Source organism: Galeopterus variegatus, unplaced genomic scaffold (genome assembly GCF_000696425.1).
Source record: "Galeopterus variegatus unplaced genomic scaffold, G_variegatus-3.0.2 Scaffold1851, whole genome shotgun sequence".
In the NCBI taxonomy this organism is placed as follows: Eukaryota; Metazoa; Chordata; class Mammalia; order Dermoptera; family Cynocephalidae; genus Galeopterus; species Galeopterus variegatus.
In genome coordinates, this window is record NW_007727962.1 from 203529 (window position 1) to 217789 (window position 14261).

At 36.0% G+C, this 14261-nt stretch overlaps 1 protein-coding gene across 19 annotated transcripts in view; it reads right to left on the reverse strand.

The window, feature by feature from the left end:
* CLASP1 (cytoplasmic linker associated protein 1) overlaps positions 1 to 14261 on the reverse strand; it is a 142347-nt gene that overhangs the window by 106645 nt on the left and 21441 nt on the right. For all 19 annotated transcript variants that reach the window (XM_008579299.1, XM_008579295.1, XM_008579298.1 and 16 more), the window contains exons 2-6: positions 8885 to 9037; positions 5414 to 5487; positions 4223 to 4315; positions 2844 to 2989; positions 1850 to 1985 (exon numbers count right to left, since the gene is read on the reverse strand). In XM_008579299.1, coding sequence (XP_008577521.1) covers positions 1850 to 1985; positions 2844 to 2989; positions 4223 to 4315; positions 5414 to 5487; positions 8885 to 9037 — 602 coding nt within the window. The remainder of the gene's footprint in view (positions 1 to 1849; positions 1986 to 2843; positions 2990 to 4222; positions 4316 to 5413; positions 5488 to 8884; positions 9038 to 14261) is intronic.

Genomic DNA, 14261 nt, shown 5'->3' on the forward strand with positions numbered 1-14261 from the left:
CCTGAAACAATAAAACTTCTTAAAGAAAACATAGGAGAGACACTTCAGGAAATTGGTCTGGACACAGACTTCATGAATAAGACACCAAAAGCAAGGACAACCAAAGGAAAAATAAACAAATGGGATTATATCAAACTAAAGAGCTACTTCATGAATATGACCCCAAAAGCATGGGCAACCAAAGGAAAAATAAACAAATGGGACTATATCAAACTGAAAAGTTTCTGCACAGCAAAAGAAACAATTAACAGAGCTAAAAGACAGCCAACAGAGTGGGAGAAAATATTTGCAAAATACATGTCTGACAAAGGACTAATATCCAGAATATATAAAGAACTCAAACAACTTTACAAGAAAAAAACAAGCAACCCAATTAAAAAATGGGCAAAAGAGCTAAGTAAGCATTTCTCTAAAGAAGATATGCAAATGGCCAACAGTCATATGAAAAAATGCTCAACATCACTCAGCATCCGGGAAATGCAAATCAAAACCACACTGAGATACCATCTCACCCCAGTTAGGATGGCCAAAATCCAAAAGATGCTGAAAGATAAATGCTGGTGTGGTTGCGGAGAAAAAGGAACTCTCTTACATTGTTGGTGGGAATGCATAATGGTGCAACCCCTATGGAAAATGGTTTGGAGGTTCCTCAAACAGTTGCAGATTGATCTACCATATGACCCAGCTATTTCACTGCTGGGAATATATCCAAAGGAATGGAAATCATCAAGTCGAAGGTATACTTGTTTCCCAATGTTCATTGCAGCACTCTTCACAATAGCCAAGAGCTGGAATCAGCCCAAATGTCCATCATCGGATGAGTGGATACGGAAATTGTGGTATATCTACACAATGGAATACTACTCAGCTATAAAAACGAATGAAATACTGCCATTTGCAACAACATGGATGGACCTTGAGAGAATTATATTAAGTGAAACAAGTCAGGCACAGAAAGAGAAATACCACATGTTCTCACTTATTGGTGGGAGCTAAAAAAAAAAAAATAAATTCACACGCACACACAAAAAAACCAGGGGGGTGGGGAAGAAGACTTAACAACTACAACTCCTTGAAGTTGATACAACAAGCAAACAGAAAGGACACTGTTGGGTGGGAAGGAGGAGAGGGAGGAGGGAGGCGGGTTTTGGTAATGGGCCACAATAATCAACCTCATTGTATATTGACAAAATAAAATTAAGGAAAAAAAAAAAAAGAATATTCTGGATAGATTTTAGTCAAAATTATCAAGCTCCAAAGTTTCAATAGTTGCCTCTGGGGAAAAAAGAACTTGAAGGTGGAAAGGAGGTACTGTGGAAAACTCTTATTTTAAGCCTTTGTGAACTATTTGGTTTTAATGAAAACTTGTGCATAAATTATTTGGATAATTATTTAAATTTAAATAAATACATTCAAAGAAATCTTAACTGAAGAGAACATTTTGTTTCTGTGCTTATGTGCAGTTAATTAAATACAAGTTTAGGATGAATAGCAAAACCACAAGCACAAGTACCTTAAATGGAAGGACTAGGATTAAGGAGGGAAGAATACGAGTAACATCTGAGAGACAAGAACACAATACAAACTCAAAAGCAGATGCAGATGTTCAAATATTTAAAACCAATGGTAAGTCAATGATCAGTACTTCAGTAATTATATGCCATACCCACAATTCATACAAAAAATTGTAAGAAGCTCATATGCTAGAATTAAATGGGGAAAAAAGATGATTAAGAACATGATTCCAACTATATATAATCAGTGTAATAAAAAAAGCCTCTAATATTTCTTATCAGCCATCAATATTTACTAATTGCTTATTTTATGTATGGCCCTTCCACATACTTACCCGAATGATTAACCTAACAGCTACAACACCAGACGTGGCCATAATTTTGGCACTGTTTGGAATTAAATTAAAGATAGTTGGCATAATGGCTTCAGCTCCATGGTCAAACTTATTCCCCAGAACTGATGACAGATGCCTATAATAAGAAATGAATACTGGACTTTAGTTATATTTCTTACAAACAGCCAAGCATATAAACTGCTTAACCTTTTAAAGGCTTCAATTTAAAGTGTTCTAGGGATAAAGGGTGAGGGTATAAGTAAGATACTTGAAACTTTAAAAAATTTCCAGTGTGTAGGTAAAGAATTTGGCAAATAGACATTAGCCCAAGAGTTCTTTCTTAACCATTTCTAACTAATTAGCCTTAAAATAGCAAAAAACAAATTCTCATATAATAATAAAACATAAATATGAAAAAGCTCTATCGCCCCTTTTTTCTTTTGCTCTTTCATGTTTAACATAAAATATTCAGGCTTCAATATCTAACTGCACCCAAAACTCTATAAACAGTTGCAAATGCCACATTACAGCTCTGCTGCTTTGATATTCTGAAATACACTCTACCACAAAGTTTTAGCTTTGATCTCTGATACAGGTTTAGCTGGATAAAATTTTATGGCAGTACATGACTTTAACTCAGAAACAAACAAACATCCTGACAATCATACTATATCCTGTCAGCGAAAATAAATGAAATATTTGAGAAACAGAATTTTATAACATTTCAATTTTCTGTATTATTAATAACTGCTTCAAGTTTAAAATAGAGGACTCAGAGCTATAAATAAAATTTAAACTCTGTCACACTTTACATAACTGGCAGGAAACACGTATTATATAAGTACTGACAGAAGAGTTAACTGGAATGGGTCTCGGAGACTAGTCAGAAGATATGATAAAGAGACCCAGCTGTCATGTTCAACTAGCCATCTCTGAAACTCTATGGTGAGACTACTTTGTGGTGAATGAGAATGCAGAGCATTGCAGTCCTTACCCCAACGTGATGCAAGCCTCCCGCACCACCTGAGACCGCAGATCCTTAGCAGAGAGTTTAAAAGCTCCATCCAAAAGACGCAAATGTTGAAAGAAGTTATCATACTCAGCAGCACCGGCCAAAAGTAAAGATCTAATCTTTTTTAGCTAAAGGGATAGAGAAAATCCAGAGATATACAAAACAATTCTTAACACAGAATATATAAGAGAAGCCATCAAATATAAAAAAGATCAACATTAAAAAAATTTTTCCCAAGAGAATTCAGCCACTTAAATACTAGCTAACACACTGTATATCACAAGACCGAATAATTTTTAAAATGCAGTATTTGTGATAAAAATATTGCAATTTCAACAAAACGTGTTTTTAAAAATTGGAAAATCTTAGTGTATTTATAGATTCTATGGTACTAATTATAAATAACTAAAAACCTTCATTTTGGCTTGTAAAAATCTGGCCCTAAGCTTACCTTTCCCCAAACACCACTCCAACTTCTATTTATTTAATGAATCAAAGGAAGAAGCATTCCTAGAGTGTTTCTATATTATCTATCTTCCACTGCATCATTATTAACTGGCAAGTTTGGTTTGATTTCTTTTTTTTTTTTTTTTTTTTTTTTTTTGGCCCTAAGCTTACCTTTCCCCAAACACCACTCCAACTTCTATTTATTTAATGAATCAAAGGAAGAAGCATTCCTAGAGTGTTTCTATATTATCTATCTTCCACTGCATCATTATTAACTGGCAAGTTTGGTTTGATTTCTTTTTTTTTTTTTTTTTACGGCTGGCTGGTACGGGGATCTGAACCTGTGACCTGGGTGTTACAACACTGCACTCTAACCAACTGAGCTAACTGGTCAGCCCTGAATTTGAAACAGAATAACAATAATAGCAATTTTACCACCTCTCTTCTTTTGGGCCAACCAATGTAAATAAGCTTTCCACAGATAAAACAGACCCTCACTTTAATGTTCAGCCTACTGACTATATCTACTTTTAAAAATAGAGGAGACACAATTTTCTAGCAAGTGATATGTAGAAAGAAAAGAATATTTATGAACAGACTTTGAAAATGACACTAAAAAGCCATTTTACTGGCAAACAATTACAGAATTATATCTTTACTAAGCGAGAGTGGAGGCCGTCACCAGACATTCCAGTTAGGTCTTTTTTAAAAGAATACAAGATATACAAAAATGTAAGTTGGTGTGTTTTAAAAATAGAAATAGAAATAAAGGTAAAGTGTAAATATAGTTAGTTAATTTATATTTAAAGTATGTACTCTTTAAAATTCATTAGAGCTATCCTCCAATTTCATAAGTATTAGGAATACTTAAATAAGTCTAATGAAAATATAGTCACATGAAGTCAATGGCTTACAGCATTTACTCTCTGCTCCCAATCATGCTTGTCATCAGATAATATTTCCCTAATTTTGTTTATGGATTCCTCAAGGTCTCGGCTGGAATAAATCTGCAAGCAAAATTAATTTACAATTAATATAAGAACATCTGCACAATAAACAAAGATTATTTCTTAATCACATGCAGTCAAGAACATTTATAAAATAAATAAAATGACTTCATTTTTAAGAAGTACTTATGGGAAAATATCTAGAAAGGTTCGTCTGAGAATGAGTTTGAATGTGTACCCCTAGATTTGCTGCTATGTGTGAATGGTTTTACTATAAACTTAACGGATGCTTTCATGTACAAAGGAAGAGAAAGAAGCCTACCAGGAAACAGTGAGTGATGCATACGTCACTTATTACTCTTCAGTATTATTTATAAGATCACATTATACCTGTAATTTTAAATACTTTAAAATCTACTTCATTTATCCCTACATCTTGCTTATAAAGACAAGTAAGGTATAATCAACCAAGAATGATGCGTGTTGGGAAGGCCAAGTACTTAAGGATGAACCCAAGCTCCAGATGCTTGTCACATATCTATATACATATGGCAACCGAGGTGGCAAGGAGAGTTGTAACAGACAATAAATGCTGTGGGAATCCCAAGCACAGCAGTCAATGTAGGCTGAGAAAAAGGGTTAGCCCAATCAACAACAGGAGATACTGAGGCATGAAGCAGTCAGAAATGTGTGACTGTATCCCAACTTTTATAAATAATCTTTGCTTTATCTGTTAGGTACTTAAGTGAAGCATCAAAGATGGTATAATCTAAGCTTTTATTAAACCATTCTCTATAGCTTTTCAGACACCAAAATCCTTCAAATTTACAAATTTTTTCTAAGAAAAATCCCTGAATTCCTTTCTTTATTCTCCGATTTAACCCAATCATCTATTCTTTCTCTTTTATGTGACCTGACCCGCCAACTCAATACTAAAGCAATCAACCTCTCTCCTGTTCTTACTGAAAGATAATCTTGGGCCTTGATTTTGGCTCTTCATTACAGCTATGAAAGGGTCCAACATTTTCTAGTCTGTATCTCAGATCTCCTGTAGTCTTGATAGTTAAAGTTACCTGACCTAGTAAAGAACTCTGCATATAGCAATGTGAAGAATAAGTCTACCCTTGTTTTGAATCATACTCAAATATCCTCACTCACCTGTACTACAGGGACATCATCAAACGCTTTAATAAAGTCCTCCTCATCAACAGCGCCAGCTCCTTCTTTTGCAGCTGTAAAAAAGGTTAATTTTTAAAATGTAAACAATGTGCAACAATGTATAAAACATACATTGGAGAAGTCTGAATATACACAATCAAAATTACATTTTGGAAGACTTAGAACTATTTTTTAAAAGGCTTCATATAAATTTAAGTGTCATGGAATTGGCAAACTTTACTGACTTAATTCAAGATGAAGATGTACTTCTAACAATGCTATATACATTAGCTTAAGGTCACTTAGACTACTTGTTTAAGCAGGGAAAATCTGGGTTTCGAAAGATTTAGATAATTTATATTGTATTGATACATGAATCTTTTAAAAGATTCCTAACGAGCAGATATAACAGAAAATGTAATTCTTCAGGGTATAAATTAGATTATGTTTAATTGAGACTCCAACATAACAAATTTGTAACATGAATCTTTTAAAAGATTCCTAACGAGCAGATATAACAGAAAATTTAATTCTTCAGGGTATAAATTAGATTATGTTTAATTGAGACTCCAACATAACAAATTTGTAAAATATTCAAATAAGTTCTAAAAAATTTAAGTTTCATTTTAACTTTATATTATTCTCAAAACATTTCCATTCCCTTGAACTCATGATAACTATGTCAATTTTCCATTTAAGCATCAGTTGCAAGTTTCCCCACAAAGTTGTTCTAAGACCTTGTACTTACCAGCCGCAAAAAAAAAAAAGGTTGTTTTAAGATGCTTTGTGTACTTAAAAGTTAATTGCTCTCATGGGGAGAAAGTTATTTCTTTTCACTAATACGAATTCCACTTCACATATGAAAATCAGGTAACACTTTATCAGATTTTTTTTTCCACAATAACATTTTCAAAATTGCTGTCTACGGTCATCTTTGTAACCACCGTTAATGAGTTACATTGATTAGTCTGACTGCTGTTCTAAGAGCTTTTTACCAGATATGTATCTGGTGTTTGGGGTCCTGCTGGACTACCTAAACATAAAAGGGCTTTAAAGACTAATCCAGGTATCAGTAAAAGTGTATCATCACTCTCTCAAGATTAGTCACACTGCATTGACAAGCTAACTATAAATGGAAGATGTACTACTGAGATGTGGTGCTCTGTGTCTGTTTTAGCATAAGGATTGGAGTCCACTGAGCAGGTAGGTCCTGAGCACCTCCTCTGCATAAGGTACCGTACCACGTACCCACATATTGTAGAGGACTCAAAGACCACAACGGTCCCTGAGCCCAAGGAATCTGACAAAGAGGAGTCAACCAAGAAATTCATGACTATGATATTAAACAAAATGGAAAAAGAAGGAGAACAGGGCTCCGGGGGAAGACAGGGCTGATATTGCCACATAACATACCCAGTGGGGACTTCTGGAAGGGGTACAGGTAAGGGATGGGAAGTAAAGCGGTGGTCTGATCACACAGACATTTTTCAGCCTTGTTTGTGGAACTGATATTATCCAAGAATAGATCAATTGAAAGGATTAGAAAGATTAGTCAGCCATTGAAAGGAACAAAGTACTGATTCATGTTACAAGGTCGATCAAGGTAGATGAAACACTGAAAATGTTTCCTTTAAGATGATTAATTTTGTGTCATGTGAATTTAAGCCTATTAACAAAAAAATAAATTTTTAAAAAATGCACTGAAAAAAGATTAGAAAGAACTCAGAAGAATGACAACTAACCTAAGAAATAAAGCAATGCTTCTCCTCCCCGTCCCTGATGTGAACCTCATTCTCAACTGTGGGTACAGCTCTTCTAGCAGAGACGCTGGGGGAGAGGAGTCAGCGTGGTACCAGCTGATCCAGTTAAGATACCCACATTCTAGGGCCAGTCCAGAATTCAGGAAAGACCACCAGGAGACAGCATTCTAATGCTAATCCTTAGCACAGCTTTTACTTAGCCCATTCAGCTGTGGCTTTTTTGTCTCACAGGATTCCCACCACTCATACCCCACCACCAGCTCAAAAACCCAGTGTTGGGGGGGGAAGAAGATATAACAACTATACTTTTTTGAAGTTATTACAACAAGCAAACGGAAAGGTCATTCTTGGGGGGGAGGGGAGAGAGGGAGGAGGGAGGGAGGTGTCGGTGATGGGCCATAGTAATCATATACATTGTATATTGACAAAATAAAAATTTAACGAAAAATAAATAAATAAATAAAAAAAACACCCAGTGTTAACAGTGAACATGGTTCTGAAAGCATCAACTACACACTTTTTTAGAGGTAAAAAGTAAGAAGTTTGTATGTAAATTTAAAATTTGACAGTAAAATAAGAGTTGTGTATAACAGTCAAACTGTCCAGGTTGGGGTGTAGGAAAGAAGAAATTTTCAAAAGAAATCTTTGCAAATAAATTTTCAAAGCCTCAGTGAGTGAATCTCCTACCATTTTTAAAATTCAACATCCATATTGGTCTCACAAGAAACAATGCTACCTGTAAGAACAAAGTATTATTTATTTATTTTATTTATTTATTTATTTATTTATTCATTCATTCATTTATTTATTCATTCATTTATTTATTTATTTATTATTTTTTCCCTGTCTTTTTTCGTGACCGGCAACGGATCGCAACCCTCAGTGTCGCGCCCATACTGGACCGGGACCAGCAATGGGATCGCAACCCTTGGCGTTGCGCCCGCACCTCGCTCAGCCAGTGAGCGGCCGGTCTGTACATGGGATCCGAACCCTCGGCGTGCGCCACCGGGCCGGCCCTTTATTTATTTATTTTTATTGATTACACATCCAAGCTGACCATCAGCTCTTGTGCACAAGATGTTATGATCGGATCAATACTATCAGTGTGCCAACCACCTCAAATTGCAACCATTCCTTGTGTCCCCACCCAACCTTCTCTCCCCAGCAACCTTAGTTCTATCTGTTCTCTCCCTCTGCAAGTCCAACACACCACTGTGGTCTTAGAACAAAATGTATTTTAAAGACAGAAGGCAGATCTGACTTCTGGATATTCTCAGGCTTGATAACTAGAAATTGGCTTTTTTATAACCAAACAATGCCATCAGTGTGTGCTGTCGCTGTTATTGAGCTATGTTTTCCTCTGTGTAAAAAGCCCCATGGTGGTTTCAGACATTGCTGGATACAGATAACCAAACAATGCCATCAGTGTGTGCTGTCGCTGTTATTGAGCTATGTTTTCCTCTGTGTTGGCTTAATTCTCCCACAGGCCCTGCCTTACCAGGACATGGCAAATGCCAACACAGCAACTCAAACTTACATCCTACCAGTTTATCAGCACTGACAGCACAGTGCTAATTCCATCAAAAAACAGCAAGCAGAAAAGTGCTGCATGCGGGACCACATAACGTCTGAGGTAAGCACCATGTACCTCTGGTTTTAAAGGTTAGCACAGCTAACCCCAGAACACCACACAGGGTTTGCCTGGTCTCACCTGAAGACTTTGATCCAAGAGAAGATGACCCAAGCCGGCGGGTAGTCCCCATTCCAACGTTTCTCCGTGAGCTTGGTGGGGCCTTGGATGATGTAGAACTGGCAGAGGAAGGTCTATTACCATCCACAGAATCTTCATCATCAAAATTTTTATCTGAACAGTAAACATAGAAATCATTTAAAAAAAAATACTTTTTTTCACCTGAACATAAAACAACAACTAGTCTTAGAGACGAATTGCTTGCCTACTCTTTTGGAATATGAGGTGCCTGTCCAGGGCCTGGAAAACTTTCAGTAAGTCCAGAATGCAGCTATGAAGATCATGCTTGCTTTCACATATCTAGAATGCCCTCCCACACAAATTTTGGTATACAGATAAAATATTTTAAAAATCTCTCATAAAACTACCACCTAAAAACAATCACTTTAACATTCTAGAATACTTCTTAGCATTCTTTCATGCATTTTTAAATAATAGCTGAAATGAGACTACTTATCATTTTGGAATAATGCTTACTTCAAATATGTCTATTTTCCCTTTGTGATAACATTTTTTTCATAAACCCCATTTTATTTTATTTAAAAACAAATTTTTTTTTAAATGTTTCACTTCTTTATTGCCTTTTTTCTTTTTTTCCTTTTTTGTGACCGGTAAGGGATCACAACCCTTGGCTTGGTGTCGCCCAGCACCGCTGCTCAGCCAGTGAGCGCAGCGGCCATCCCTCTATGGGATCTGAACCCGCGGTGGGAGCGCTGCCGCGCTGCAAGCGCCGCACTCTCCCGAGTGAGCCACGGGGCCGGCCCCATAAACCCCATTTTAATGGTCATATCATACTTTGTAACTGGAAAATGCCACAACTAAAACACTGTATAGACATGTGGGGCGTTTCTAATACATTACCATTAGAAATAATATTGCCAACAACACCCTCCTACACGCATTTTGGGTTTGAATTTCAAACAATTTTAAGGAAGAAATCCCTAGAAGCAATATTACCAGGTCAAAGAGTGTAAAAGTGCTTGACATATACGGCCAAACTTAACTTCAGAAAGGTCATATAAATGCACATTTTTCCTGAATGTTCTAAGAAGTGCCCATCTTGCCACATCCTTGCCAACATTGAATACTATCATTTTTAAACTTTAACCAATTTGATAAGTGAAAAATTGCTTCTTCTGGTATGTTGCACTTTTATTTTAGTGAAGTTGAACATATTTTTCATAAGTTCATTAACTTTAAAGTTTTCTAAACAGCAGTGGATCCAATCAGTATTCCTCAAGTTGCATTTAAAATTAAAAATCAATGTATTTATAAACGACCTTTTAATAATACAAAATTAAAGTTATCATGGTACTACGAACCAAGTACCACAGGCTTTTATGTAGCAAGTGTGAGTCATTCAGGAAGCTAAACAAAGAATTTAGAGTAATTAAGAACAAAAAAGAAAACTAATATCTGTAGTTGGCAATATTCATGATTTCTGAAAAAGGGCAATAGATCTTGACCAACAGGTCTGAAGTAAATAATTATTAACTAAAAAACACGCTGTTTTCTTTGATCTAATTCTTAGGTAAGCTATCAACAGCTAAGTCTTGTGTTTACCTACAACCCTGACGTTAAACTCACCAATAATCCACTTCAAATAACATGGCTTGGTTTATTCAACATTGGGGGAGAGGCACATCCATTCTTACAAATCCATAACCTTATGCAAATTAGCTTCTTTCAACATGCCTTTAAATTTCTTAGGTTGTCTTATCATGCCGTGCTGTTTCAAGATGGTTCTTTCAATCCACACATCAATTTCTTATTGATTCATACATGCAGTGTTCTGTTAGCACATACCCCCCCCCCATGTGGATTCAGAAGTTCATTCATAAACTGCAGAGTACATTCATAAGGCCTTTCCCAAGAGTAAAATTTAAGTCTAATGAACAGCACAAGGACTGATCTCTCAGCCTATCTGTTCTCTGGGGAGTTCCAAGAGCATCTGAACCACTGTCATTATTTGACCATGTAGAATAATTGCAATCATTATTCTGCTTACAGCAGGCAGTTTCAGTCTGTGGGAAAGGTAAAAAATGAATGGGGGAGATGAGGACACTATTAGGCTTCACTCAAAAATCTATGTAAATTATGTTTAGTTTAGTCTTCTAACATATACAGGCATGCCATTTAGAACTGTATTCAGTTACTGAGAATTATTTCCAATGGACCAATTTCAATGGAATTCCTGGGATTTCTGCTTGCAGCAATGATGGAATAGTAAAAACCAGACTTAACCTCTTGCAGTAGATAGCCAGAAAATTAGACAAAATATATAAAACTCCTTTCAGACACTGAACAACAGGCAGTACAGAAATGTGATCCTTGAAAGAAGTGAAACAAACAAGGTGAGCTATACAATCACCCCAACTTTCTGCCTGGAGATGATTTCTCGGCTACCAAGTACAGAGAAAGGGATCCCAAATTAAACTTGGCAACCTTGCTAAGTTAAGAAAATTAAGAACATTTAGGAAGGCCGAGGTGACTAGAAATTACAGAGTTCTAGCAAAAAAGAAGCTACATAGAAAGAGAGCTCCAGAAATGTGCTAAGTTCTAGACCATGCGTGTTTAAGTGAACTTTCACAAATCAGAGCAAAAAATGAACAGGGAGGTGTAAGCACTGAACAATTCCTGAAGTTTGCACAAAGGAGAGAGATGTTTGAGCTGATGCGTGTTTAAGTGAACTTTCACAAATCAGAGCAAAAAATGACCAGGGAGGTGTAAGCACTGAACAATTCCTGAAGTTTGCACAAAGGAGAGAGATGTTTGAGCTCCAACCAACCTCTTGGTGACTCACCTGAGGCATTCAATGGAGACCTCAGAGAAGTCTTAGTAGTAAGGTTGAAATATTTCCTGAATGAAGGTTACCCTAAACCTGTCCTATAAGAACCCTGTAAGACTGGTTCTTCAGAAAACAGACATCAAGAGAATTAGATCTGCAAGTAACTTAATTGCTTTGCCAAAACAAAGCATGACATTCTTTAAAGGAATATAGCAACATCCATGTACTCAACAATGTAACATTCACAATATACAGCATCTAATCAAAATCCCTAAGCCGGACAAGCAGTAAAATATAGCCCATAATCAGGAAGGGGAGGGAAGAAACCAGAAAATAGTTACCAACTAAGAAATGACCAATATAGCATTAAAACTGCTATTATGACTATGTTCAGTATTAAAGGAACACATAGACATAATAAAAGGAAAAATTTTAAAAGGACCAAATAGAACTCCTAGAAATTGAGAAAACATAATATCTGAAATGAAAATTTCACTGAATGAGATTAAAAGCAGATTAGACACTGCAGAAGGGGAAAAAAAATCAGGGAACTTAAACACATAACAATAGAATTTATCCAAAATACAACACAGAGACAAAACATGCTGAAAAAATAAATCAAAGGAATAGAGTCTTAGAGACCTGTGGGATAATATCAAGCCGTCTAATACACATGAAATCGCATTCTCAGCAGGATGGGAGGGAGTTGCGGGGACAGAAAAATATTGTAAGAAATGATGACCAAAACTTTTCAAAATTTGATTAAAACTATAAACCCACAGATCCAAGAAGCTCAACAACCTCCAAGCAAGAGACACACAAAGAAGAGCACACTGAGGTACACCATAATCAAACTGCTTAAAACCAGTGAAAAGTAGCCAGAGGGAAAAAAGACACACTATGTACAGAGGAGCAAACACAAAAATGACAGTAGATTTCACCAGCAACTTTGTAAGTGGAAGACAATGGGCTGATAGCTTGAAAATGGTGAAAAGAAAGGATTACCTTAGAATTCTATATCCAGTAAAAATATCTTTTAAGAATAAAGGCAAAATAAAACCTTATACAGACAACAGCAGCAAAAAACCCAGCAGACTGCATTCCAAGAAATGTCACAGGAAGATCTTGAGGCAAAAGGAAAATGATACCAGTTGGAAACTTGGATTTACATAAATAAATAGCAGTGGAGACAGTAAATATGTGGATAAATATAAGACTTTATCATAAGATAACTAACTTTTAAAGCTAAAATAAAATTCCCAATACAGATATTTAGTTTTCATTCTTTAAATATTCTTATGTATGGGCAGATAACCTGGTGGCCTGAGAAACCACGATTAGGATACGTGCTGCTGTACTAGATGGCAGACACAAAACTATAGGGGAGAAAGGCACGGGGAAGAGGTGAAGAAAACAAAAGTGGTTATATTTCTGTCCTCAAAGAACATATATATTTTAAAGCTAATTATAACTTGTCCAAACTGATGGAAGACGTCATGCAATGGTGTACTGTAAAACTGCTGAGAAGGAACACCTTTCATTGCCAATATCTATATGGAAATCTTTGCTAAGGAAGGAAAGGAGGAAAAAGGCTTATTGAGCTGTCAGTGTTGGTTTTTTTTAAAGAGTCCTATCATTCTTTTTACTTACCCTTTGGAAACAAATCTAACAAGCTACTAATCTGATTTCCTAAGAAGATTAGAAGCAACTAATTATAGGGATAGTGAGAAGGGGGATGCAGGAGTTAAGCAGTGTGATGTTAACAAGAAGTGACAGGTGACAGCCTGATAGTTAAATAGAAACTATGAAGAGCAAACACACATAAAGAAAAATCCCTAAACCCAAATAGCATAGAATGTAGTAACAGTACAGGGGTCAAATCACATCTATACAATTTAACAGCAAAACAGCAGGTGTTCATAACAATCCTGCACTGTCAACATAAGATTCAATTATTTTTCATGTTATCTGTGTACTAATGAAGAAAGTAATTCGCATTTCCTATCTGAATTGGAAATTCAGAGATGCACAGGAAAAATAATGTATTTTCTAGATTAACAGCTAGACACACTGATTTAAATTTAGAGGTATTTCACCTGAAAAGTTATTTGGAGGATAAAAACCTATTGTGCCTATTATATGAAAACTCAACATACTGTTAAAAGTAAGTTTAGCCTATGCTTTCCAGCTTTTTGGACACTCACAAATTAAAATCAACCTAAAAAGGGGGTTGGGTCATCAGAAATGCACCTGGTTTCAGGTAACTGGTAAGCTCTCTTCTATAGAATGTGCCATTCCTTAACTGGGCAAATAAGCTGTATCTGCAACTGGACTGTGGTTACATAGTAAATTCACAGCCCGTCCAGGATGGGGAGTCTTACAATTCCAGGTTCTAAACTATTTCCATATTTCCCAACTAAATCAATCCATACTGAAGTCTACTAGCCATTTAAATTCCCATTTTCTTTAGGCTTTTCAGCTAAGCAGACATCTGTTAGTATACCACATCTTTCTCTAGAGCTTTAGGCAAAAATGTGTGAAAATGACTAT